At 43.7% G+C, this 26118-nt stretch overlaps 1 protein-coding gene across 3 annotated transcripts in view; it reads left to right on the top strand.

The window, feature by feature from the left end:
- Nucleotides 1-10570: 10570 nt before the first annotated feature.
- The window catches only part of TMTC1 (transmembrane O-mannosyltransferase targeting cadherins 1), a 150009-nt gene continuing 134461 nt past the window's right edge, over nucleotides 10571-26118 (top strand). Inside the window, exons 1-2 of one of the 3 annotated variants that reach the window (XM_065841836.2) lie at nucleotides 10571-10628; nucleotides 24370-24547. In XM_065841836.2, the coding sequence (XP_065697908.2) occupies nucleotides 24392-24547 (156 nt within the window). In that variant the 5' untranslated portion in view covers nucleotides 10571-10628; nucleotides 24370-24391. Of the gene's footprint in view, nucleotides 10629-11639; nucleotides 12063-13586; nucleotides 13606-24369; nucleotides 24548-26118 lie in introns of those variants that run through there. The other 2 variants (XM_065841827.2, XM_071817312.1) reach the window with 2 other exon arrangements.

Raw genomic sequence — 26118 nt, forward strand, 5'->3', positions numbered from 1 at the left:
CTGTCACTGTAAGGGCATATGCATTCTTGCTTCTCAGACACAAGCACCAGCTGCTGCAAGATGCTACAGCGATGTGACATCCTGTCATATTTCCCGTTAGAGATTTTGCTCTGGGATTGATTTACGGATACCCGTGTCCTGAGGTCAGCAGTGAGAGGGCACAAGATTTTGCATCCTAGGTAAGTCTTCTGTCACTCCCATCTCAATCTCCTGGAGCGCAAAGACTGAAAAAAGTCTATATGAAAACTTCAGAAAGGTTGGGGAATGCCTTGTTCCAGCTTCTCCTGGGCACTGAAGTGGTGCTTGGCCAGGGCACAGAGATAGCTGGCTCTGTTGAGACCTATGGCAACAGCTGCTACTGAAGCTCTTCCCAAAAGCACTGGTACACTGATGCCTGCTTTCCTCGCTCCTGCCTCCTCACCCCAGTGTTAACCAGAACACAAGAGCCAGTGAAATCCAGAGCAGAGAGCCTTTGTGCTGCGCACGGATCTTTCTCTTCCCAGTCCCGGTGTGCCCTCAGAGGGAGATTGCCACATCAGGAGACACATTTTCAGCTCCTACCTGTGTTGCTTGCAGAGCTCCTTTGTAGCTTTAGGAACATCTCTTACCTTTCCTATACCCCGTTGCTTCAGACTTGTTCAGTGATGAAGCTGAGGCCTGTTTTTTTCCACCATTTATTTGCCTTGTTCCCCTACCCAAACTGGGACCAGGAGGCTTCTACTGGGCAGGGGTGAGGGACTGTATCTCGGTGGGTGCTTGTGATAAGGGCCAGGCCTGGGTGTAGATGCCCCTTGTGTCCTGGCAGGAGGTCAGTGTCTGTGCAGCTGCTTGCACAGCTGGAGATCAGGCTGGCACAGCTGGCAGGGTGGTGAAAACAGGTGGAGGCTCGCTATTGCAGTTGCTCAGTGACACTTTCAGCTGGATGGACCAATTCATTATGAATTAAAATGTTCCACATCTGATTAGATTACTTGCAGGCAGCCTGACAAGGCAAAAATGATTATCATTGTTTCTGCCTGGATGTTGAGGAGGATATTCTGCAGGAGAGAGTCAGACCTGATCAGGTTCATCTAGAAAGCCAAAGAAACAGTACTGAGTTTTGAGGAAGCTTCTCTTCCAGGACAGCCCGGCTGTGTTAATGACAGTGAGCTGACACGTGGCATTAACTTCTCATCACTTGGTTTCCAAAACCAGCATGCAGCAATGATAGCCAAGAGCCAAACTCCAGTGTTTTTTTCTTTTTTTTCAACCCACTGTCCTCTGAAAATATATAGATAGATGTGAAGATAGAGAGGATTTTCAGCGTAGGGCTTCTCCAAAGAAGGTCAGTGTGGGAGGGGAGAGTCTGCCTTTTGGTTCATTTGAAATCCTTCTCTCTTCCAAACTGCTCTGTATGAGCCTTGGCTGTGTTGTTCTGCAACCCGTACACTGGCTCCCATACACGCAGAATGAGTCTCCAACATGACACTCCTCATCTCACTTCCTAAATGACCTTGAACTATGCAGAGGATCCGCCTCTACCTTTGGGAACAGAGGGCACTTAATGACGGAAAATTTAACAAAATCCAGCCCGAAGTTGCTGAACTGCAGCTAGCAAAATGAAAGGGTGTGGTGAAGTCAGGGCTAGCACATCCCTCGCAAAACCTCATTTCTCAGAAAATTGTGCTTTATTGTTTCCAGCCCTGGGAGCTCACATTACACCCCAGCCAAACCTAGCAGGGCCCTGTCATTCATCAGTCAGTTTTATGGCATGACAGGAGTCCGCAAAGTTAGAGGCCAGTTAAACAAATTAAAAAATTTAATGGGATCCTCTGACTGCGTCTTGCAAAAGAAAAAAAGGAAATGCCTTGGGATAGCTTTTATTCATAGGGAGGATCATATGGGGCCCCAAAAGATGAGAACAGCAAGGTGGCCTTTGGAGAGAAAAGCTTGCAAAATTTTACAAAGGAAATTAAAATGTGACTCCTGTCAAGTCACCCCTCATGAGCCTGTCTTTTCTCATCAACATTTCAGACCCTGTGATATTAAGAAAAAATGAAAATGCTAGCTGTCACTGTGAACTGCTTTTCCCCTCTAATTTTGTTTTGCTTCAACTGTCCAGAGAGCAAAGCTTTTGGGAGGTATCCAAGACCTCAGTGTCTGAGGAACTCTTTCTAGAAACTAAATATAACAGCCCTGCCAATTTAGCTGACAGATGTGGTTATTTCAGTGAAAAAGTGCCCTGGGAACTTCTAATCCCCCTCTTAAAAAAAAAAAATCCCCCACTATCACTTTATTCATCTCCCCAAAACATTTTGGTACGTGGGCTTAGGAAAAATGGCTCATTTAATATCATTTTTATAAATGGCTATTGAGTGGATCGTGATCTGTAGGCTATTCTTTTCATCAAGATGTCACCTATTGTCAATTCTGACTAATAAGAGTTTGTAGACCAGCAGTGAGTAGAAGCGATCTCAGCGACACAAACACAAACTCAGCAGTTCAGCTTACTGCAGCTTAGCACGGATTACTTTCCCATGGCAAACGCCAGCCTCATGCCAAAAAAGACTAACCCCGTCTTTATGATTTTTCTCTTCTTCACAATTGTCAATCTATGTAAATACACAGATAACTAGAAATAGACCTAAACTGCCAAGTGTGGATCTCTGCAGCACTTCTTTGATGTTGGGCTGTGCCTGAATTTTCCTTCAGGCTCCTTTTCAGTCCTTTCCCTTATAAAACTATTCCAAGCAAGCTTGGTGTGTTTTTACCATTTTTATCAACAGATCTGTTTAAGCAGTAGTGATATAAATTATATTGACTCTCAGGTAATTAATTTTTTTTTCTCTCCATCTTTTCCCAAGGAAGGATTGAGAGTACAGAGGAGTACTGTGGTTTGACAGAGTGGTTTGTTTGCTATTGTTATTATTTTTGTTTTTACTGGGGAGTATTGGCCTTTTGCACTGAGAAGGTGATGATGAGGGTCACTAAAATCCTTGAGTCTTGCAGGGAGTCACTCATTATTCTTGAAGCAGCTTCCAGGGAAGGTCTGTCTCAGTATATGTGACCTCTAATCTACAAAGTAAAAGGTTGCCTTGTGCCTGAGGGACAGAGCTATGGAACGACCTCGATAATAGTTAAGATATGCTGGTTCTTGGAACATCTCTGAAAGCCTCTAGACAGCCTGCAAGAAAAATGAAGAAGGACCTAGGATGTGGCAGTAAGGCCAGATGGAACTTCAGCCAGGTCGCTGAATCTGATGTGATGTCCCAGGGATGGAAGAAAAGAGCAGGTGTAATGTGCTAGGACCAGCCTACTAGAGGTGACAGAAAACCCTCCAGAGAGGCATTGCTGAGCGGGTTTGGTAACAGTGAGCACGTTAGATTTGCTCTCAAACTTGTTTTGATTTCTATACCTTCCAGGCTCCAAATGCTGTCCAGAAAGCCTTCAGACCCCCATTGCAGGAATCCTAGAAGTGTTTCAGCTGAACTACAGATGACTTTTGGCTTTGGGCTGAAGCCATGGGAAATTTTTTAAGCTCCAAACTAGGCAAAGCTGAGTAATTTGTTTTTAAAATTGTTTAACAACAGAAATTCAAAGGTTACAATTTCCTACTGATTGAGAAAAAAAGCTGGAGTGGAATCATACAGGAGAAATCAGCTGAAGCACATGAAGTGAGTGTGGGTGGGCATAATAAAGCAAGTGAGACTCCTCTCCTTGGAGAAACACTCTGAAAGGAGGGAGTCCTGTGGTCTCCACTAGCAGGAGGAGATGAAAATCCTGCGCTCATATATGTGCGCTTGTCTTGGGGAACATGAAGAAAAAACACGTCTCCCCAGAGCATTTCAGGCAAGTGAAGGGTTTGCATTCACGTGGATAAAAGGTGTCTAAGTATTGTTAGCACATATGGCTCATAACTCTAACATTGCCAGCTGCGTAGCCCCAAAACTAATTTTGAAACACTGCAGTAACAATGTAACAAAGCTCAGTGCCAGCAAATATAGGGGAATAAGTGATTTTAGCCAAAACTAAACAGGATTTGCACATGCTCTCACACCCTCATGTGTTCTTCATCCTGTTGCATCCCTGGATTAGGGTTTATTTTTCTCTGCTTATCTGGTTGTTGGATGGTTCTAAGCCTGTTATTTTCTTCCTTGCATCACTTCTTTATGGCTTTAGTTTATCGTCTGTCCTCTGTTTCATTCTCTGTGTAGTCTGTCTTCAGTTTAGGGAAGTCCTGGTAAGCTGCACATAGCTGTGCTGGCATCTTGATGACTTAGGTGCCATCTGCACCTGCCATTCTCACAGCACTTCTTCCACTGGTGCTTCCACAGCCAGATAATCACTTTCATTCAGAATTGTCTTAATATTTCAATTAAAAATTCCTTGAGTGTTGCAACATATTTTACCTGCCCACAACAGACGTACAAGGGTGCAGGTGAGCACTGAAGAGCAAGGATCACTGGGAAGGGTCCAGTTTATCCTATGTCAGTTTCAAGGGTCACTTAGATGCATGGTCTATGGAACAAACAGAGAGGGAGAAGGGAGCACTGAAAAGCTACCCCAAATATCCCCAGCTGCCGCTTCCTCCATCCTGCTTCCTCCTCACACTGCCCTTCTTCACTAGCCACTGAATTGGATTTTCAAATTAATTCCCTTGAGAAGCTGTACATGTTTTTATTGCTTTGGTTTTAACTGATCTATGAATTTTTCAGACATTTTGGGAAAACAGTAGCCTACACTCGGTGGTGTTTGCAGGTGAGCAGCAGATCTGTGTGACAGGTTTCCAGCATCGGTATTGGATTAGGTTGTTCTAATGGCACTTGAAAACTTACTTTTGCTTTAACACAGCCAGAGCTCCTCAGTACACCTTGGTGTAAGAAGACTAGTGAGAAGAAGCAGTGTCCAGAGTGGCTCATTGATGCATTGTTTTATCCAGAGTGTTTGTTCAACATAAACACTAGAAAGTTAAGCACTGTAAAATAAAACTGTAGCTACTTGCAAAAATAAAATCCAAAGAAGTCACCTGAAAAAAAAAAAAAAAAAGAAGTTGTGTTCCTTTCCCAGTAGCTTTTATGGAAACTTTCACCCTCCTCAAGTTACAGAGACTCCATGTGGCTTATTCTGCAATATAGATTTTAATATTTTTGCTAAAATTTATTCCATCTGTTGTTAATTATAGAGATATGCATAATATTATTATACAGAGTCTTGACTGGACTTGGTGCAGATTTATTCATTTGTAATTTTTCCATCTTAAACCCAAATATTAAAAAATAGATGAAAGGAAAGAAAGGTAATTGTAACCACTGGCTTCTAGTTCACCATGATGAAATTGAGCTCGCTCACTAATTGGAGAATAAATGTAGAGATTTCCTGATTTTATCCAACTGTCTGATTTTATCAGACCACTTGCAGTGACTGCAATTCAATTGAAACTCGGGATGCCAGAAGATCTTATTTATTAATCAGTTACTTTAGGAGAGAACTGCTACTGAATTCTGGCTCAAAGATGCCCAGGAAACAAAACTGACTGAATCTGGATAGGGAAGAGGCTTGGGGTCTTTAATCTCTGTTCTTATTTTGACATACAAACTTCCAAGACACAACTACATTGAGGAATGTACAGCCAACTCCAAAGGCTGAATATAGGGTCAAACTGAACTGACTCAGATCAGTCCAAACTGAAAATGCCTCCTTTGTCTTACCAAAATCAGATTCTTCTTCCGAATCCAATGCCTCCCTGCAGGAGCAGTATGAATTCCAACTGCTAAATATTGATCAGAGTACTGTGCTCAAATCTGTTTCGTATGCTGCATTTGACTTTGGTGCCCTGTGCAGTTCAGTATCCAACTTTACAGCTGTGTGACAATTTGCATGTGCCCTTGCATGGCCTTGTAGGAAGCATATGGTGGCAGAGTTACTGTCTGTCAGCAAAGTTGTACTTTTAAAACAGTTTCTATTTAGCAAGATCCCACCTTCAAACAGCCTCACGCCCATTCTGACCTGCTTGTGCTCAGAAACAATGTTTCAGGCAGAGAAAAAATGCAGTGCAGCGCTATACACTGTAAGTGAAATTAATGTTGGGTCATCTAAGTGTTCTTCGTTCGCTCATGCAGAAATGGGCCTATCTTGAGCTGGGTTTTCCCTTTTTAATTTCCGTGGTTCTGAGTCATTAGCTGATTTCCATGAAGTACATAAAAATTCAACTTAAACTGTCTTGTGCTTAATCAGCATTAAATAGATGAATGTTAGAAGTGATAACTCTTATGGCTCAAGCCCTATAGGCTACACTTTTCCCTTGATCTGATGCCATAAAAAAAGATCTTTCAGGCAAGGGCAAGGCTGAGAACTCTCTTTGGCTTTGGGACATTTCTGCAGTGCTTTTAGAGAAGGAAAAGTGCATATCCATGCTCAGTATGGTCAGGAAAATTTCATTCTCTCCTCCTCTCCTCAACACAGGGTTCTACACATCCAAATCAAGTGCACAAAAATTGAAAGTACCAATCTCTGCAGCTGATAAATGAATCCACTGGAGTGAGCAACTTCAGCAGCCTATGTCATAGTCTGTCTCTGCTCTGTAGGTGATGAATCCCATTATTCTCATTACTGGGATTTGTCCCACCTTTGTTTTGTCCCTGACCTTCGATCTGCGATGACCAAACTCAAGTCATTCTGCACCATTTGCTGGGTGCCTCTACCCTGCCAAATCAAGGACGTTCCACCCATCACGGTCATTCAAAGACCCTGTACAATCCTGCCCATAGACTGAGGCTTAACCTGAGTCTCTTCAAAGGCAGAAAATGCATTTGTTGTATGAGCTGAAAAAGAGATTCCCTCTAATCCAGTAACAACTATGGCAAGTTTTTTCTCAGCTTGACATCTCTCATTTTACACAAGCATATGAAACAGGTGACAAATGGATGTGAAAATGGGTCATGGAGGATTCTGTGTTACTTGCCATCTGTGTCGGGGATGGGAAATGTGTGTCCATGGGGATCCACTAGGCAGCGCTTTCCATGTGTTATCTTCTTGTTGATATTGCTTTGTAAAGACTGAGGGGTTTGAATTTTCAGGGCTAATATTTGGCACACTCTGTGACTGCCACAGGGAGAAGGCTTATTAGGGGGTTGTGGGCTGAACTTTGAAATACTATATCCCTATTGAAAAAGAGACGTCATCCTGAGGATATTTGATTTCTTTATCTCCTAAAGATCACAGGACCAGGGCAAGAACTTTTCCTCTCCTGCTTGTATTAATAATAGTACTTCTGGCTCTTGGCCATGGTGGAAAATGGAAGGAAAAACAAACTTTCACTGGCCTGTAGGAAGAATTCACCAAACATTCACTTTCTGTAGCCTGTATAGACCTAGAAGCAAATTGATAACAAGCAAAGAGGATCATAATTAGGATTTCTCCCGCCCAGTCTTGCACAGCGTTTCACTGCACTGTTGCAGTGCCCTTGGTATCTCCCAAGTTCAAATCCTACTTGGTTAAACAGAACGATGCCCCTGCACCGAACTCCTTGGAGGTGCTCTGAACCACACGGACTGCTGCCATCTGTCCAAAGCTCTTCCAACACAGATGGCGCATTCAATTCAAGATGCCAAACTCGGTTCCAGGTTTTTCAACACTCCTTTATTTAAGATGGCAATTTCCTTTAATAGCTGGCAGAACCTGGTAGCTGGCTGGCTCATTTTTTTAAATATTTTTTTTCTTTTAACCACAGGAACATAATCTATATCAACTGAAGATTATATGCGTGGCAGATACAGAGTTTCATCCTGGGGCTACTGAAATGAATTGCAAAACCATTCAGTGACTGACTACAAGCAAAAATCAATTATACCAGTTACCAAATGACTTAGTTTAAACGTAAAATTATTTGTTCAGACAGCAAGAAACTATTTACATGTGCTACTTTTGAAATTTACCTCTAGCTATGACCATATGGTAATTTAACTTTTAAATTGTATTTACTGCATTCTGATAATTTAATCGATCAATGCAAAGCCAAACTCTTCAGAACTCCATGTTTAAGCTTGAAACTCAAAACTTTTGCAGTTTCTCTCTGCCTTTGAGCAGTCACCATCTTCAGATAATAACAGATCAATCAATGCTCAGCCCTTTGAAGTTTAACAGTTCAAATGTGTCTACTGCCTTGTATACCCTGCCGTATGTTTTACTCCGAGTGGAGGCTAAACTTTCCTACTTCAGAAGTAATGAGCTCTGCTCAATTAGCAGAGCAAGTTCTTTTGAGCATCGTGTGTAATTAGTTTCAAGGTCTCTAGTTTTAACAGCCATTTGTTAACAATCTTTTCATATAGCTGCCACAGAACTTGTGATTCAAATACAAGTAGGCAGTCAAATAGCTGGAGTGCTTCAGCTACACACACGATTCCAGAACCCAGCTAGGCTTTTCTGAGAAGCAATTTGGCTTTACATTTTGGAAGCGATGACATGGCTACTTTAGGTAGAGAAAGAACCAAGGCTTGCACGAGGAGGAAATACTTCTCATTAGATCAGATATTTCTGGATGTGGCAAAGCAGCTTTGGAACAAACCATCCCATCACTGGATTCTCTTCTTTGTCTCTCTCTTTCCTCTCCTTCTCTATGTCCGTGCCTGCATATGTGTGTACAGACTTAAGACTCCATATACAGTGGTGTTCAATGTGTATTCTCCTGCTCTCTGAATTCTGTCTTTTTGCAGTTAGTTTTTATAGGTGGACAGGACTTCTGGCAATAGACAACATCTTGAATTCACTTAGTGACAGTGACTGCTGCATGACTAGGTAATGTTTCCCTTTGTGGATCAAAAGGAGAAGACCATTTGCTTGTATTTCAGCAGGTCTTGGTGTGGAGAACAGGTATTCCTCCATGGCTGACTTGAGCACTGCTTTCTCTCTTTCACATGTTTGCTTGAGGGAGGAAAGGAATTATCTGGTTTATCTTGGAGAAGTGAAAATAGATTTTCCTATCATAAAAGAAACCTGACAAATCATTGTTGACTACGCTTTGTGCATAACATTGTGATAAGTGCATAAAAAAAAAAAAAAGAGAAAACAAATAGGATTTTTCTCCCTTTTTTTCTCCCTTGCAAACTCTACGTTTCCATGCCAATAGCCACCATTAGTGCCCTCCTAAGGAGCGTGAGGGCAGAAGTCCTGAATGCACCAGGACTGCCATCTCTTTCCACGCTTTTTGATGTTGTCAAGCATGGTGAGTTACAAAAACGAATGGGAAATCATAAATCTGTATAGGAAGCAATGTTATTTATTTTGCAGAGTATGTCTGTTGCAATCCGGCTGTACGTGACTGTCATAAGATATTGTCTGCAAATCCCTTGATTAGAAAAATGGTCTTTTATCACCTCTTCAATATTTGCTGTTTTAGACCTCTTTATTTTTTGTGAGCTTTATGTGGCAAACTATTTAAGCTCAAAGGGTGGACAGTGGAACTTGTGACAAATCAGGGACGTGTACCACAGTTTTGGATAACGAATGGAGAGACCTGTCCCCTGCCCCAACAGTGGCTTGCCTGATGATGGCAGCCCTGGGCCCTGTTTCATGGCAGGAGCGGGCTATTGGTGGGTTGCCCCCAACCTGGGATAAAGGAGTAGGACAGAAGGTTGGAAGACATCAGTGAGAAAGGCTATGTGGACATTGATCCACACTGAAGATGAGGTATGGGGATTTTGTTGGGAGAGACAGCCTGCCAAAGCCCAGCTGGGCTGCTCAGTGCATTGGGTTTGTTTGGGTCACATTAGCAGTGCTGCTGATCCCCCTTTAGGCTGCCTAGCTTACCTCTGTGTGGTACCTCTGCCCCAGGGAATAGTTAGACCCTCAGCTGCCCATTTCAGAACTACAGGGGATCACAGATTTTGTTTGGTGCAGTAATTTAGGATTTCAAATATTACCTAGAAGTCATTTCAACCTTTAAACCTTACATGTTGGTTTTGCTTTCATCTACATTACAGTCCATCTTTCTCTTCAACCCCCCTGCCAGTAACTGACATTTTAATTTATGTCAATAACAAGTCCCAGTTCCATCTTTTAGGCATGTCTTCAGTAGTGACTTTTTTTTTTTCCCCAGAGCTGCTGGGTACTTGTGGGCTTTGGTACTTCAGTGCCTCTGAATACCAGGCTGTTTCTGTGCCCATGCACAGATGTTGGAGTCTAGCTTTACCTGTCCAAGCCACGCAACTTTGGTGAAAATGAATAGCAATGCACCACCACAAATGGTTTCCCATGCTGGGGAAAACTCCAGGGAGCCGAATGCCAAAATCTCATCAGCTGCTTAAAGGGAAAGTTTGAGCGATGGCCCTGCTTCTGGTGGAGTTTCCTTCTGTTCCGGATGTAAACACGCTGTCCTAGTCAGAGTTAACTGTTATTTTTAGCTATGACAAAAGTGCATCTGAAAAGCCTGTTCTGTTGCACTTGGAAAATACCAGAACACTCAAAGTGCCAAATATGCTGGGGGAAAAAGCATTCCTGGAGAGGGCTTGCCCCGGACAGTCTGTATGAACTCTTCACAGCTTCCGCTCCCCTCTTCTTCCCACACACACACAGGCACGCACAGAACAGCTTGGAACTGCACGGGCTGGTGCTGAACTATGCTCAGCAGATCTTCTTTCAGGAATAAATTCAAAGTATGTCCAGTATCTTCATTCACCTAACTGAACCTAAGCTTCTTTGCTAAGCAGTTTTATTCCTTTGGTTATAAGCAGGAGGTTTTATTTAAAATGCAAAAAGCATTAAAGGAGTGTTAGTTTTCCTGTTTTCTGAAAAAGCCGTGGCTGCCTACCTCTTATACGTGGCTGAGTAGCTGATCAGAACACAGCCTTTTCTTAAGCAAAAGTTGTTGGGAGTTGTCACTAACACAAGAAAGGTCATATTTGGGAGGAGACGGACATAGTGCAGGCACCGAAGTAATGCTTTGGAGAAGGCAGCCCTCTGGTGTTTTTGGAAGAAGGACAAGTGATGGACCAGAGTAGAGAAAACAAGTTCCATGGCACTAAAGTGTCTTTCCCACCAGCAAGACACGGTGAGGACTGTTTGACACAGACGATACCGCAGCCTGGATGGCGTGGATGAGCACCCACATTGTGGAGCGGTGTGGATGTGGTGGAGCAGCACTGATCCTGTGGATCAGCACGCGTGCTGTGGATGCCGTGGAGCAGCGCGGATGCTGTGGAGCCGGCTGGGACGTTCCCAGTCCCTAGATAAGCACGGACCGCAGGGAGGCTAGTCTTGCCGCGACCGGCCGTGGAGGGGAATGCCCGTGGAGCGATGGGGGAGGCCCTGGCACCAGGGAGGGCAGCCTTGCACTTGCTTTCCGCGGGTGATAGGGGCGATCAGCCGCACCAGGGTTCTGCTCCCAGCCTCGCAGCACACCTCGCTCGCGGGCGGCACGGCCTCGCGTGGGTGCTGCCGTGCCGGGAGAGCCTCCCTCTCCGGTGTGCGGGGGCCACCCCGGGCAGAGCCCACCCCGCCGGCGGGCCGAGGTGGCGGCGGGGGTGACAGCGCGGCAAGGAGCATGCGTGCGGGGGGAGGAGGAGGAGGAGGAGGTAGAGGAGGAGGAGGAGGGATGGCGCGGGGAGGCGGCCGCTGTTTATTTGCAGCCGGGCAGGCTGCGCCTCGGCAGAGCGCGAGTGGCCGGCGGTGGTCCCGCTGCCCGCCCCGCACCATGCGGGCGCCGCTGCCTCCCCGCGCCGTGGCGGCGGCGGAGCCGGGGCAGCCAGCGCGGCGCCCCGCACCCGCGCCATGGTGACGGGCCCGGCGCTGGGCTCCCGCTGCCGGGACCGAGCCGCGCCGCCCTCCCCCGACCCGTCTCCGCCGTCGGCGGGCGGGCGGCGCGGCGGAGCGGTGGCAGCGGCGGTGCTGGCGGGGCTGTGCGCCCTGTGCTACGGCAACTCTCTGCGGGGCGAGTTCGTGCACGACGACGTCTGGGCCATCGTGAACAACCCCGACGTGAGGGCGGCCGCTCCCGTGGCCGCCGCTTTTTCCAACGACTTCTGGGGCAAGCGGATGGCCGAGAACACCAGCCACAAGTCTTACCGACCCCTCTGCGTTCTCACCTTCAAGTAAGTGCCCTCCGCCGGCGCGGAGGCCGGCGCCGGGTTGGGGGCAACGGGTGTCCCCGGACACCGCCGCCTCCCGTCCCGTGGCTTCGTGATTCAGCATTTCTGCCCGGAGCTGTACGGGACGGGCTGTGTCCCGGGGGAAGGACGGCGGGGCTGCTGCCACCGGGGCGGTCCGGTGGAAGTTAACTGCAGCAGAGGAATGACGAGGAGCCGCTCCTGGGGGAGGCTGCCGCTCTCCCGGCAAGTGCCCCGCTTCCCTCGCCGTTCGGGAACAGGTGGCGCCTCTTCCCCAGGCTGCCGGGCGATAAAAGTGAAAACCGAGCATTTCTGAAAGCTCTTTCCACTGAGAAGGGTGTTTAAATAGAATTCCTCGTGAGTTGCTCCTCTTACTCATCCCCTCTGCTCTATCTCCAGTACTTTTCTCTGCAATTGAATGATCATGCCAGAAACTTAGCCGGTGCTGTTTTGAAGCAGCCCGATAATCATCCTGACCTTTCTTTTTAACGCGAAGGGAAAAGGTACCGCGCCGTTTCTCGCAGCCAGCCTGGCAGCCTCTCACGGCAGTCACGGAGTTCCCCGCCAGCCTCGTCTGCTTCAGATGTTCCCTGTGTACCGGGCAGAGTTGTTGAGGAGTTTTGGTTTTACTGGAATAAAGAGTAGCTGGGTAGCGGCAAAGTGACAGTTACCATTGCTCATCCTAGAAAGAAAACCCAGATACCCCTCTCTCTCTGTGAGGAGAATAATTTGCAGCAGATCAGCTTAGTTACAATTCATGTAGTTTGTCATCCTTTCCATTAGCTTGTTCTTTTTTTTTTTTTTATTTTTTACTCTGCTGAAACATAAATGATGGTGAATGTTTGCCGTGTTCTAGTATTTAAAATGATATGGGTGTTTCTGGGGAACTGCACAGAAGAACTCGTGTATCTGGGTGATGTTTAGCTCTAGGGTTCTGTTTGTGGGTGATCGGTAGATGCTGATTACAAACCCATAGCAGGCATAAAGAACACACCGTATAGACACTGGAAAGTAAGTCAGGAGGAGGTGTTAGTGGAACCTTGTCACTCTGCTAATTGAGTAACTACTTATTAAAATACCTGATATATAAATAACAGTTCGTGAACTGCATGAAAAATTGCATGTTTTTGTGAGGCACAAGCAGTTTCGGTGAATGCAGCGTCCCTTATGTATTCCCATGGAGTACTTGCTGCCCTTTGGTTGTCAGGGCAGGTGGGTTTGAAGCCAAGAGCAGTCGGTGTCGCTGTTGGGGGAAGCTGGGCTGAATGGGAACGGGGTGGAGTATCCCTGATAGAGCAAAACTGTGAACAGCACAGATCCTTGTAAACTGGGTTGTTTAGATTTTGTACCTTCTCCTCGAAAGGGATCTCAGCAGTTTTCCATAGAGAGTGAAGGCAGCCACAGACGGAGCTGGCTTTGTGCACACAGGGTGCCTTCTCCATCGGGTGTCCAGCCAATCTGTTGCACTTTGGGGAGCCATCTCATTAATCTGTTCCCTCCAGCAGTATATCTGGGGGTAATTTGAGAGGTGAGTGAACCTGCATGTATTGTCACTGACCGCGCTGCATGCGATATTGCTGCCTATCAGCTTCCTAGATCAGGTTGCAGGATTGAGGTTATGTTATGCTAATTAACAAAGAATCTTAAACTTTAATAATGGAATGGAAACTAAATGCTTTAGTTCTCGTTTATATGTCTTGACTCTGAGCTGGTTTTGCCTTTGCTATTTAAAGGGAGGGGGGTGTTTAAAAAAAAAAAAAAAAAAAAGGATGAAGTGCTGTCTCCGTCTAGTCCTTTTTGGAAATTAGTGAGACTAATTTTGTGAGCAAGATTTCACCCTCAAGTGCTTATAATAGCCGTACAGCTAAGACATAGGGTCAAAGGCAGAGTCATTTGTTCACTGCTTGGCATTACATTTGGAATGGGGAAGGAATCGTTCATCTTCCTTGGCTGCAGAGGAAGATTATTTCCACCATGTCCCTTCTAGCCCTCCAGTTTCCACGTTCTTCCCATTTCTTTTTTACCAGTTGTGTGTCAGAGGAAGATGTTAAGATGTGGGTGGAGTGGGTCCTCCAAACTCAACACTTCCAAAGAGGCTGCAGGGAGCTTTTGCCAAGCGACATCGAGCCTGTGGTTGAGCTGTGCTCTGCCTACCTGAGCCACCCGCCCCTGCCTTGCCCAACCAGAGGTTGCTGGTTGCTCTCTGTCCTCCTGGAGAAGGAAAAGAGTTTACCCTGATGCTTGTCAAATGCTCAACAGGAATGGGCTTTTAAGAGAATGGAAGTGAATGCTGTTAATACTTCTGTTAGAATTTACAGTATCTACTTAGGATACTTGAGGAAACTGTGTGATGTGTGTGTCAGAGGATCTTGCTGAGGAAAGGAAGGGGGGACCGAAGTATTCTGGTCTTTTTTTTTTTTTATTTGCTTGTTTTATTTTATTTCTTTTGCTAATTTGGCCAAATCTGAGGCATTTTAATAGTAGCGTGCTTCTTTATACCTGCCTGTTGGCTGTGCTTCTGTTGCATGAAACTTTTATCTGGAAGGGCTTATTTTGAGTCTAGCTATACTAAGATTAAAAATCTGGGAGATCTCCAAACTGCATGTACAGAACAGATGTGAAGGGTGGGCTGAAATTTATATCTACAGCTCCATCGGTCTACAGAAACTTAGTCTCTTTTCTGTCTTTTGTGGCTGTGAAAGGAAGGACTCAGGATGCCCTATGGACTTTTCATTAAGCTGAATGTATCCTACGTATATGATACATATTCCTGAAATGATCTCAATTTAAAAAATCTTATCACCCATCTGTCAGAAAAATGTTAATCAGACATTGCTGGAATTTTGTAACAGTAGTTCAGTGTCCCTGATGAACTGGAAATCTTAAGTGACAGTCTTCTTTCCTGTAGACTAATGCTCTGGAGCCAAACAGTAAAAAGAGCTCCGGTATTTGATGTTATTCACACCGGATCTGTCAGTATGAATGATCAGAGGAAAGTGAGAGTGGCCTGTGTTACTGGAACCATTAAGTAGAACTTCAAATATTCACAGAACTGCTGCATTGTTTTGTGTTGGTTAACGTCAGAAGGGGAAAAAAAGCCAGCACATGGACTGTTGAATTAAATAATGTTTGCTTCGCATCTTTGAACTCCTCTCGCCTTTTCTCTTGGCTTCAGTAAAGTAAAGGAGTGTTAAAACTAGTGGGTTCAGAAACATTCCTGTTACATATGGGTAACTGTTGGGTGACATGTCTAGTACAACTCCTCATCTGCATAGGAGCTGACATGGTAGGCAGTGATTTTGCCTAGCCCTTAGGAAAAAACTTACTTCATACTCTCTTCTCCAGTTGTTCAGAGATGTTTACCTGCAGCTATTTTCTTTTCCAATAAGTGATTCAATATACTTCTTTCTAAAGAAGGTGACTTTTCGGATAGGATATACTATTTATTGGTGTCTTCCCTATAAAATGTTAAGATGAAGGGTGGGAAAAAAAAACAACCTGCCAGTTCTCTAATTCACTCAAGATTTTATATTTAAACTGGGTGCTTTCTGTCTTACACCTTGTCTCCACTAACAGAACGTCAGTGAATCATTTATTCTCGCAGTAGCACTTGAGTTATTCCTTGGTTCCAGTGGTTTTGCAAAAATGTTTCTCAACTGTTGAAGCAGAAGGTGCAATCCTCAGTGCTGTTTCCCTCCCTCTTTCTCTTATTCTCTGCCAAATCCCTATTTGGATAGATTTTTCAGCTCAGAAACAAGTAGGTGATGGAGGTTTGATGTAGTCAGCAGCACAGCAGACTTAGCCTGAAGGTGTGCAGTAGTAGGAAATGGTGAGAACGAAGCCTTTTGAAAAACCCCAATGCCAAGATTTAAAGACTCTTAATCAGAGATCAGCCTCCTGGCTTTGCAGGTAGCCCAGAAGTGAAGGCCCTGCCTGTTCAGCCTCTTTGGCAGCAGGATGGGGGCACTGCCAAGGCAGATGCTGCTGAGGGAGGTGCCTCAAGTGACAGGTCACCAGGGACAAAAGGAAAAGGTGGTGACAGGTCTAGGCCACATAGCCATGACAGAGACTCAGGAGGATGACCCTAGGCAGAGAAGCACAGGAGATACCTGGTCTTCTTCGAAAGAGGTGGAAGTGACTGTTCACTGGAAATCTTTTTGGCTTCATGGGAGGGGTGTAAGGGTGCCCACTCCAGCTGCTGCTGGGGGGCTCTGGTGGCCTAGGAGGAGAGGAGCTGGTGGGGACAAGCTGTAAAGGGGAACACAACTCTCCCACCAGAAAAGACATAGACACAATTTGTACACACAGTCATCTTACTAGTACTCTGGCTGGAAAAATTGGGGAAAAAGATATATTAAAAAGGCCAGGCTGTGCTTAGCTGCTGACTGCAGAATGGATGACCCTTCAGGTTTGCTCACTGAGACTGATGGTCACTATTGGCTTGGGTACGTACATGTCTAGGAAGTAAATGGGACCCTTCAGCAATGCTTCAGTATTCTGTGTGGGCACCCAGAGCCACATCTAAGACTACCAGTGGCTTTGGATCAAAAACTTAAGTGACTGTGAGGTTGGGTTAGATGTAAATACTTAGCCAAAGAGAAAAACAATCCAATAATTCACTACTGACCTTCTGATCTATCCAGTTGCTTATAGCTGATCCTTCTGTTTTTTCAGGTGTATCAGTGGCATGGGTTTCAAGGACCAGGAGCTTAAGAAAACCAAAACAACTTGGAGAAGAAAAAAAGACTTTAGATTTTATTTGTTCTTGATTTAATACCATATTACAGTTTGACATCACAGGGTAATATAGTGCAGCTATAATGTACCAGGTTCAATATACACCGAACAAGTATTTTCTTTGCTCTGTACATCTCTATTAGGGCAACATCACAATGTTTAAGATTGTGATAGTATTTCTCCTCTACGGCTTAGTCTAATGTTTCTACCCTAGCTATAGAGATCACTCTCCACACTGATGCTGTGATACCTGCCATGAAATTGATGTGGGACTGGTGTAGCCACAGCGGGCAACATGGAATTTGTGAAAAGAGGTGCAGTTGCTTTTATTAGGTTGGTTATGTTATAGCTGGAACACACAGACACATTTCTAGGCATATCAGCTTTTCTTCTGACCCAGAGCAGAATGCCTTGCTGCCATTTCAGGTCTGGGACAGGGTGCATGTGCCTCAGAGCTTGTTTGTTTTCCCCAGTTCCAGGTGCACAGAAGTCCTCCCCACTCCCACCACCTTGAATGTAATTTTCGCACCAGGTGTCTGATGTTTTTGGCTGTAGGTTTGGGTTGCGTTTCTCTAGGGGGACCAGCAGGGTTGCTTTTGCTCCCTGGAAGTGGGCCAGGACTCCTGGAGAGGGTTGGGGGGAAGGTCCATGCCCTGGAGGGAAGGTGCAGGCCCAGCTGGGGATCCCTGCTGCCATGCAAAACCACGTTGGATTTCTGCCTAGCCACAACATTTTCTCAGTCCTTAATACCCAATAAAATTTGCCTGTCTCCTGAATTAAAAACCTTTTGTTTTGAGGGGAAGAGCTCACTAAAAGATCCAGGCGGATTCTCCTGGAAGACTTGGCTGAAGTGAATCCAGTCACGCATATGTTTGCTGCTTGCTTCAGTGGTGTTTTGTCTCTGTTTAATACCTACCAATTCCTGGGGGGTTTTTCTCATCTGGCATCCTATTCCTCTTGCACCGATGTCACCCTTAATTTCCTTTTGTCTTCTTCTACCTGAAAGGCTCAGCTTTGGACCAACCTTCTTCCCCACAGGAGCATCCCTGTCAATACTCTTTACAGTCCATGAAAATAAAGTGCTCTGGCTGCTGCTGGTTAGCTAAAGGCATTTCTCTGCATTTACTCGCTGTGTTTCTGACTGCTTTCCTGGGCCTTCTCATTTATTCTCTCTCAGATTTAAAAGGAGGGGAAAAAAAAAGGCTGTTCTCTTTTCACTCACTATACTTTTTTTTTTTCATTTGCTTCTGTATAAATTAAAATGGCACTTCCGTCATCTGCAGCTTGAGCTGAAAGATTACCAAATGTATTTTAAATTTGGTGGAAAAGCTCTTTTACCTAGTTTGAAATATTCTCTTCTTTAAGCCTAATAACTTTAGACTAGATTTCTTGTAGCGTTTTATCTTTTTGATGAACGACTGTCCTGGCTTGGTTCTTGATCACGTTCATCTCTTACTCTCTCAGTGCTTGTGAGAGGACTGCTTGATGGCTGCTAAAGAGTTTCACGAGAAGTTAATTTCCTTCAGTGCATTCTTCCTGCCGAAGCTATGCTCAAGAATAATTTAGAAGACAACCTCTCTTTTGTTCAAAATCTGGGTAAAATGACGCCTAGTTTGTCAATTTGTAAATTGCCATTTTCTGGCTTTTAAAAAAATTTTGCAAGGCTGTTTGTAGAGATGAATCTAAAGCTATGTGAATGATGCTTTCAGTATTATTAACACAGGAATGATCATCAAGCCACACTTTCCAGGGTTTCCCTAGAAATTTCTGCCCTGGCATATTTGCTGCTTCCAAGGTGTTGCTGCTTCCCAGTCTAATTGTAATTTCTATTTTATTTTCTTAACTGTACTGGAAAACAATAACCTGCTTTGAATGCCAACACTTAACTAGTGCTCTTGTTGAATGCCAACACTTAACTCTTGTGCTCTAAGGGAATTGCTATAGCCTGGGAATTGATATGGCCTCTGTCTTCTCAACCATCCGCGTTATAGCAAATCAGGTAACAAACCATTTAAACCTTATTGTCCATTTAATTCTGAGGCATTGTACTGTACTATGGAAAGATTATCAGCACAAAGTGATGCTGCACCGCAGTGGAAACTCCGCTCCGCTTGTCCTGGCCATTGCGTGAACACTGCTGCAAAGGGGGCGTATTTTCTGTTTATTGCTACAGGTTTTTCGTTAATCTTTGAGCTGTTTCCACATAGAGCTTCAAGCATTATTGCCACTGATGCAGCTGCACCATTTTTGGAGTGCAAATGCTCATTTTCCTGGCACACAGTAGATGCATCTGTGGAGTTTATAAGGAGATTCCACTGTGCACTAAAATTGGGCATTAGTTTGCATAAAGTTTGTCATTTATATCACACAATTCCAGAAGAAAGGGAAGATCACAGGAAGCTTAATCTGTCCTTGTATGTTAGATTAATTTATATAAATTCGCATGTGAGCCTTCCTCTATAAAAACTGAAGGGTGGTTTATGAGATGTGGGATGCTCTGAGACTTTCCATTAAGTGTTACTCGCTAATATAACAAATTACCATTATTATTGTGTGCATTTCTATTTCATAAGATGTTGTGGGTTTTGTTAGCCTTTTGAAAATAATAAACCAGATTAAACTAAACAGGAGCTGCCCAGGGATAATAACAAAGTCTATAAAAAGAGAAACTCTCCAATTATGGTTTACAATATTATTAAATCATAAGAGGTCTTAAAAAAGGTTGAATGAATCTTCATGTGTACGAGTGGATAAAAAGCACTATATTAGAGCCCGGGGGTGCTGGTCATCATATACCGTAACTGGACATGTATGGGATTTGTCTGTAAGTTTGTACTCTTGTGGCATAGACCACTCTGGTGCTGGGCCTGTGAGGATGAAGTCACCAAATCCCACTTGATTTCCAGCCCCTCTGTACAGGGAATTGCTTACCTGAGGAGATACGTCCCTGCCCCATGACTTATCTAGAGGAGGAGTAAGTGCCCGTGGCTTGAGGGTAACATGCAGCACGGTCCCTGCTCTACAAATGCCGTTCTTCAAATGAGTCAGTGGTGCTGGGGCAAGGGAGGGCAAGTGGTTAACTGGTGCTGGTAGATGTTGCTTATTCTTTTAAGAGCAAGAGTGCGTTGCTTTCTTCTGGAGAGCTCTTTTACAAGCTCTAGTCAGTGGTCCTTCAACAACTGGTGCTTGTGAGAGTCTCCTTCTGAGAGCAGAGCCATGTAATTCCTTTTCCTAGAGCGTATGATGGAGGAGTGGAAAAACTGCTGTAGATGGGAAGGCAAACTACACCGCTGTTCCCGGAAAACATCCATCAGCCTTAACAAAATCAAGGGATTTATGTGTTAGGGCATATGCCTCTTATTTCGGTATACCTCCTGCTTGGGCATGCAGTTTTGGCAGTGATGTGCCTTGGGTGTGACACTCTAAACCACACATACTGCAACACTTGGATGCTGGGACAAGATTCTTTGCTTGAATACATGTTACAGTGCAGCTTTCTCCGCCCTGATGGAGCATATGATCAATGCTGGGATCTCTATAATTAGTTTTTATTTTGCTGGTGGCTTGGGTGATGCCCAGCACCTCTATTGGAAGGTAACTAACAATTGTAGAATTGTATAATCATTTAGGTTGGAAAACACCTTTAAGATCAAGTCCAACCGTTAACATAACACTGCCAAGCCCTCCTCTAAATCATGTACCTTAGAAGCTCATCTGTGCATCTTTTAAACACCTCCAGGGATGGTGACTCCACCACTTCCCTGGGCAGCCTGTTCCAATGCCTGACAACCCTTTCAATTAAGGTTTTTCCTAATATCCAATCTAAACCTCCCCTGGTGCAACTTGAGACCATTTCATCTCATCCTAAATGTCACCTAGTATCAAGTTCCTTCTCCTTTCTCGTGGGCTTTTGGATTTGAACTACTGTTCACCACTTCTCAGGAGGCTTAGCACGCACTTTGCCTCCAAGGTCTCCCCCAGCAGAAGTGTTGAAACAATGCAAAACTCTTCTCCAAGTGTTTCACAGGTGGCACCTTGAGGAGAGACCTCCTTGCCTGAGATGATGGTCTCTTCTTTCAAGTGACTCCATTCCTAGGAGCTTTGGCACTTGCTTTATTCAGCCCTGAATCTTTAGAATACTATTTGCCAACACTTTTCTGGTTTGACAAGAAGCCATTTCAAAAAGCCTGGCCAGCTCAAAGTATCTGCTCTTCTAGCTGTGTGCTCTACTGAGCCTGTAATATGTGTCTTACAAGTTGTGCTTTAGCCTAGGCAGATGTTATGATCTTCATGCAGAAGTGACTAGGGTCTTCTAGCCCACACGATGCTGGAAATTAGAAATGATGGTAGCATTGGTGTCTTTTGAGCTTGCAACTTAAATGGGGAAAAAACTTTCCTTTTTTTATGAGGCAGTTTAGATATGGAAACATATGGACAAACCTCCCCTCCCATAGCAGAGTACAGTTACTGCTTCAGAGGTCTTGTTCATGGACATCATGTTGGAGAAACACCACTTATTTCTTAATTTTGACATTCCTATCTCTGTTTTACTCTCTTTGTTTGCTGAGCTGTATGCCGTGTATAATTACTACACAAGTCCATGATAATACTGCTGCCAATAGACAAGACTGTATCTCTGTAAGGGTATTAAAGTTTAAGAAGGGAAAAGTTATTTTTGTTTATTTACCCTTCCCCTCCCACTCCCTTGCCCAGAATTTGCTCTGTAGCTGCTCTGCAGTGGAATAAATTTGGCTTTCCACAGTAGGCTGCTTTTCCCTACCCCATGGGTAGATGAGCGTGCTGGGGAGCTTTGCAAAGTTCTTGTGATTTGGGCTAGAGCTGTTTGGAGCCCCAGATCTGCTCACCCGTTTGACGTACAATAAACTCAACCACTGCTAATGTTTTAAAATCGTTATGCTGGGATTGTTTCAGGACGAAAGAATGTTTCCTTCATTCCCGTGTGGCCTAATTTCTTATGACAAAGAGCTTTAGCAGCAAAAAACACTGGTGTGAATATAGCACCTGTGCACATTCACGTTTAGCATTCATGGACCACCAAAGACAGTGTTTAAAATATACACCAAGGCATGCTTGCAGTCAGATTTTGCTGTTTAATGGAAGGCTTATCTGAATACCACGGTGTTGATATGCTTGTGTTTTGCTCTGATTTTTTATTTTTTTTTTTGTTTTAGAAAAAGGATACACAGGAGAATAGCCAAGCTGTGAGGCTGGTGCTTTTACATAACTGTTTTCAATAACTTACATCAAGTAATTCACAGTTTACTAGCCTTTTTGACTTGATGTTTGCCTCAAGAAGGGGTGTGACAAGCATACTCTGCCTTTGGGATAGGTGACATGATGGGGTCAGGAAGATCCCTCCCCCTAAAAGGTTCTGCTTCTCCTGCCAATAGACTCATTTTGCAGGATGAGAAGTGATCAGACATGATCCATGGAGACTAATGCAAGAATTTTTTTCAAGAATGTTGTTGGATGTCATGTTTTTAGTGATTGCTCCTCACAACCTGGCCAAATAAATAATTGAGAATCTCTCACATCTTGGTGCATGGGTTTGTATTTCGTGATGGCCTGAGCACTTGTCCTCACGTGCACATATCTGCTTTCTCCAGAAGTGAGATGGCCAGAGCACACTTTGGCATTTGGGGTGGGATGATTATGAGCACGGTGCTCCATCTGGCTGATTTACAGCCAGACACAGTTAATTTGTATGAAAAATGGCTCCTGCAGATGGTCCCTGCCATTGCGCACATCTGCAGGTGCCTCTGATGTGACCTTTGTCTCCACTGGGACGGGGTGGCCCTGTGCGGCCCCTTGTTCCCTGCAGCGCCCGTGAAAACAAGGTTTAGGCTTGAAAGTTCCTGCTGCCACAGTGTATTTACAGTTGAAACTCTGCCTGGGTGTCTGTTATTGACATTTGTTGTGGTTTGTCATTCTGTGCTGGGAGAAATGAGGGAAAGTGATGTATACTGCTACCCTGAAGTGGCTTGCAGGAGAAATGGGGAAGGAAAACAAACAAACAAACGAAAATTAAAAAGCCCTGACTCTTCATATATTCTTGAGTCACACAGACTGATGTCTTGTCAAAATGTAGCTGCATCAACCTATACTTCAAAGGGAAAGGTCAAGTCATGCAAAAAAGTCGCTTTTCCCAAACTCTCTGGGTTTCAGCTATTGCCTCTGGTGCGAGCAGAGCAGAAATGCACAAGTAAGTCTCCTGGTCTGGTGAGGTTAGACTGACCTGGAAGATGCAGCCCAGGACAGATAGCACTCTGTTGCTTCTGAGTGAGGAATGTAGAGAGCATTTATAAAAAGCATATGTTGACTGGCCCTCACAGACACACCACACCTCCTCTGTCTTACAAAAAAATCCGAGGTGCCTGCATAGTAGCAACAACTCGGTGGCTTTGCTGTTGCATCGTGTATGTCATGGGAGACCTGGAGTCTGCTAGTAACAACAGGAAGGATTGTTGGCCCTTTAGCATGTTTACAACTACATGCAAAATATTTAGATTGAGTCTTTTTCCCCACTGGGTTTCTTGTGTATTTTTAAAAAATTTCTTTTAATGTTAGTACGTTTGAATTCCTTGTTCATATATGGAGTCTTCCCTAGATAAAGACACCATGTGTATGTGTGTATACGTATACGTATTTGTCAAAATGTACTGATGCAGTTAATTCTAAGGAGAATCGAGTTATCTTCAACTGCATGTAAGGCAAAGCCTGTCAGCAGCTGTTAAGCAAGATGGCTGTAAAAAACAGTGACCAGAAAAATGTGTTAATACATGCTGTAAAACAAAACAAATGTCACAGCAGTGCCTTTTTTTTTCTTTTTAAATGATCGACATAAATAATGAACCATAATTGTCTCATTGAGTCTAGGGTGATGTTAGCTAACCTATCTTTAATATCAGAGTCATTATAAAAAGGATGCTAACTAATACACCAGCTTATTAGTGTAATCCTGATGTCAGTAAAGCATTTAAATAAATGCTTAACCTTCAGTATGTGAAAGTATTTTGAAAGATTAAGGAGAATAAGTGCATCTGTAATGCCAAGCAGATGCTCCAGCACCTTACCAAGTCCTTGTCTTGGCTGTGCCCAAGTGAAAGCATCTACTCCATAGCAGAAGATAACTACCCATATTGTAAAGATGCTGCTTGGCTGAGGCAACCACAGAAGGTGACAACAGGGAAACAGGATGAGTGCTGTGCTTCTGGTGTTGGCTGGAGTTATTTGCTGCTAAGAAAGCACAGACCTCGTCTAACTGCAGTCAACTTCACTGGGGGGGCACAAACCTCTCTCATCTCAGTGTCAAGAAGGTTGCCAAATTCAACTGCGTATTTTATAAATTATGGAAGTGTTTTCTCTTTAATCTGATAAACCAGAAGTTCAGAGCAATTTTCACTAATTAGTTTAATAGCACTTACATTAGAAGACTGCAAATCAGGCAAAAAGCATAATTTAGAGTGTTTGAAAGATGTCTTGCTATTGCAAGGCCTCTCCAGTCTAGTAATGGTTCCATTTTGTTTCCTTACAGGTTAAACATATTGCTGGCTGGTATGAACCCCTTCTATTTCCACGCAGTGAATGTAATTTTACACTGTCTAGTGACTCTTGTGCTGATGTACACTTGTGACAAAGCTGTCTTCAAGGACTGTCGACTTGCTTTTGTCACGGCGCTGTTCTTTGCTGTGCATCCCATTCACACCGAGGCTGTAAGTATGTGACACACACAAAAAACATGGTGACACAGAAGCTAAAAATAAATGCATACTTTATTTTTTTTATTTTTTTTTTAAAGAAGCCTCTGAGTCATTCAGAATACAGTACTTGTGATTTTTGCTGTGGAGGAGCAAAGGTGAGAATATGCTATATTTAAAATAAGTTGCAGGAGTCATTAAAAAGAAGTGAATTCATACTTGCCATCTTTCTGCTCCTGCACTAAATTCTAATTGACAGTTCTAATCAGTGATGCTGGGAATAAATGGATAGTCATTCAGCTGACGAAAATGTCGAGTCTTCCAAAACCAAAGGCCTCGGCGAGGCCAGGCTCTCCTGCTGGGACATTGTTGCATGCCTTGAGTCATCTCCTATAGCCACCAATTTAAGGGAGAAAAAGTGAAAGGAGCATTAGCGTGTGTTCTGGATGAGATCTCTCAGATAGAAGTGATGTGACCCGTGGATTAATTTATCTTGATTTCAGTTAAAAGCTAGGAGTATCATCTTCAGAAAAAACTTGCTGGTTTAATAAACATCATGGTAAGTTTACAGAGCGACAGCTCACATTGGATGTTTTTCTGTTTGCTACAATAAAACATTTAAAAACACATTCATGCTAAAACTGCAATCTGTTAGCGTGGGGATGCACTTCTATAGATAAAATGAGCCTTGCTGTCTTTGAGAAGGAAATGTAATGTCTAGCTACCCGTACTTAAAGAAATGCCCTTGTTAGCTGAGCTACCACTGGCATCACAGGCTCTCCTTACAAGCCTTTGTAAATGAGCGAGGGAAACGGCTGCTGCAGCTGAGAACTTTTGAGGAGAGATTACCTTAATAACAAAAAGCCATGAGCTTTACAGTTATTCCCTGTGCTGTCTCGTGTGAACTAATCAGCAAGGCTCCTTTTGATAATGCAGCTTTATATTATAAGGGAAGTTTTAGAAGAGGCGCTCTTTGAATTTATTTTTGTCTGGGTCAGAACTTAAAAAGGTTAAAATAAATGCCAGAGCACTGAATATAGCTTAATTATGTAATCTTAAAAGAGGCAAAATTTCAAAGGGCCTTTTATTTGCTTTATGGGCAATTTTTAGATCTTTGTGAAATGGAATATTGAAATAGTTTGTAAAAAGAGTGTTTATACATTCTTCAGTATTCCCTTTCTTATAAAAAGATTTGGTTAATTAGTATGTAGAAAAAACTCTTATAAACTCAGATTATTCAGAAAGAGAATAAATTACATACCACTGTATCACTTTTTGGTGATAAAGTTTATTCAAATATTAATTATTAACTCATTCCTATATAATAAGTCTTCTCCGAAGAGTTGCTCTGTCATTAGTCTTTTTCTTTAACAAATCTCTATTCTGGAAGTTGGACATGTTTCTCTCTTGAGCCTGACTATACAAAATTAAAACAGATCCCTAAAATTGGCATTTCTTTATGCAACTTTATTAATGTTTTAATAAGAACATAAAATATGACTTAACTTTTGGTTTACTCATTTATTTTGCCACGTGGGAAATCCAGCAGACAAAACTGAGCATATCCTCCACTGACTAAGTAACAA

The sequence above is a fragment of the Patagioenas fasciata genome, chromosome 1, assembly GCF_037038585.1.
Source record: "Patagioenas fasciata isolate bPatFas1 chromosome 1, bPatFas1.hap1, whole genome shotgun sequence".
NCBI classification, from domain to species: domain Eukaryota; kingdom Metazoa; phylum Chordata; class Aves; order Columbiformes; family Columbidae; genus Patagioenas; species Patagioenas fasciata.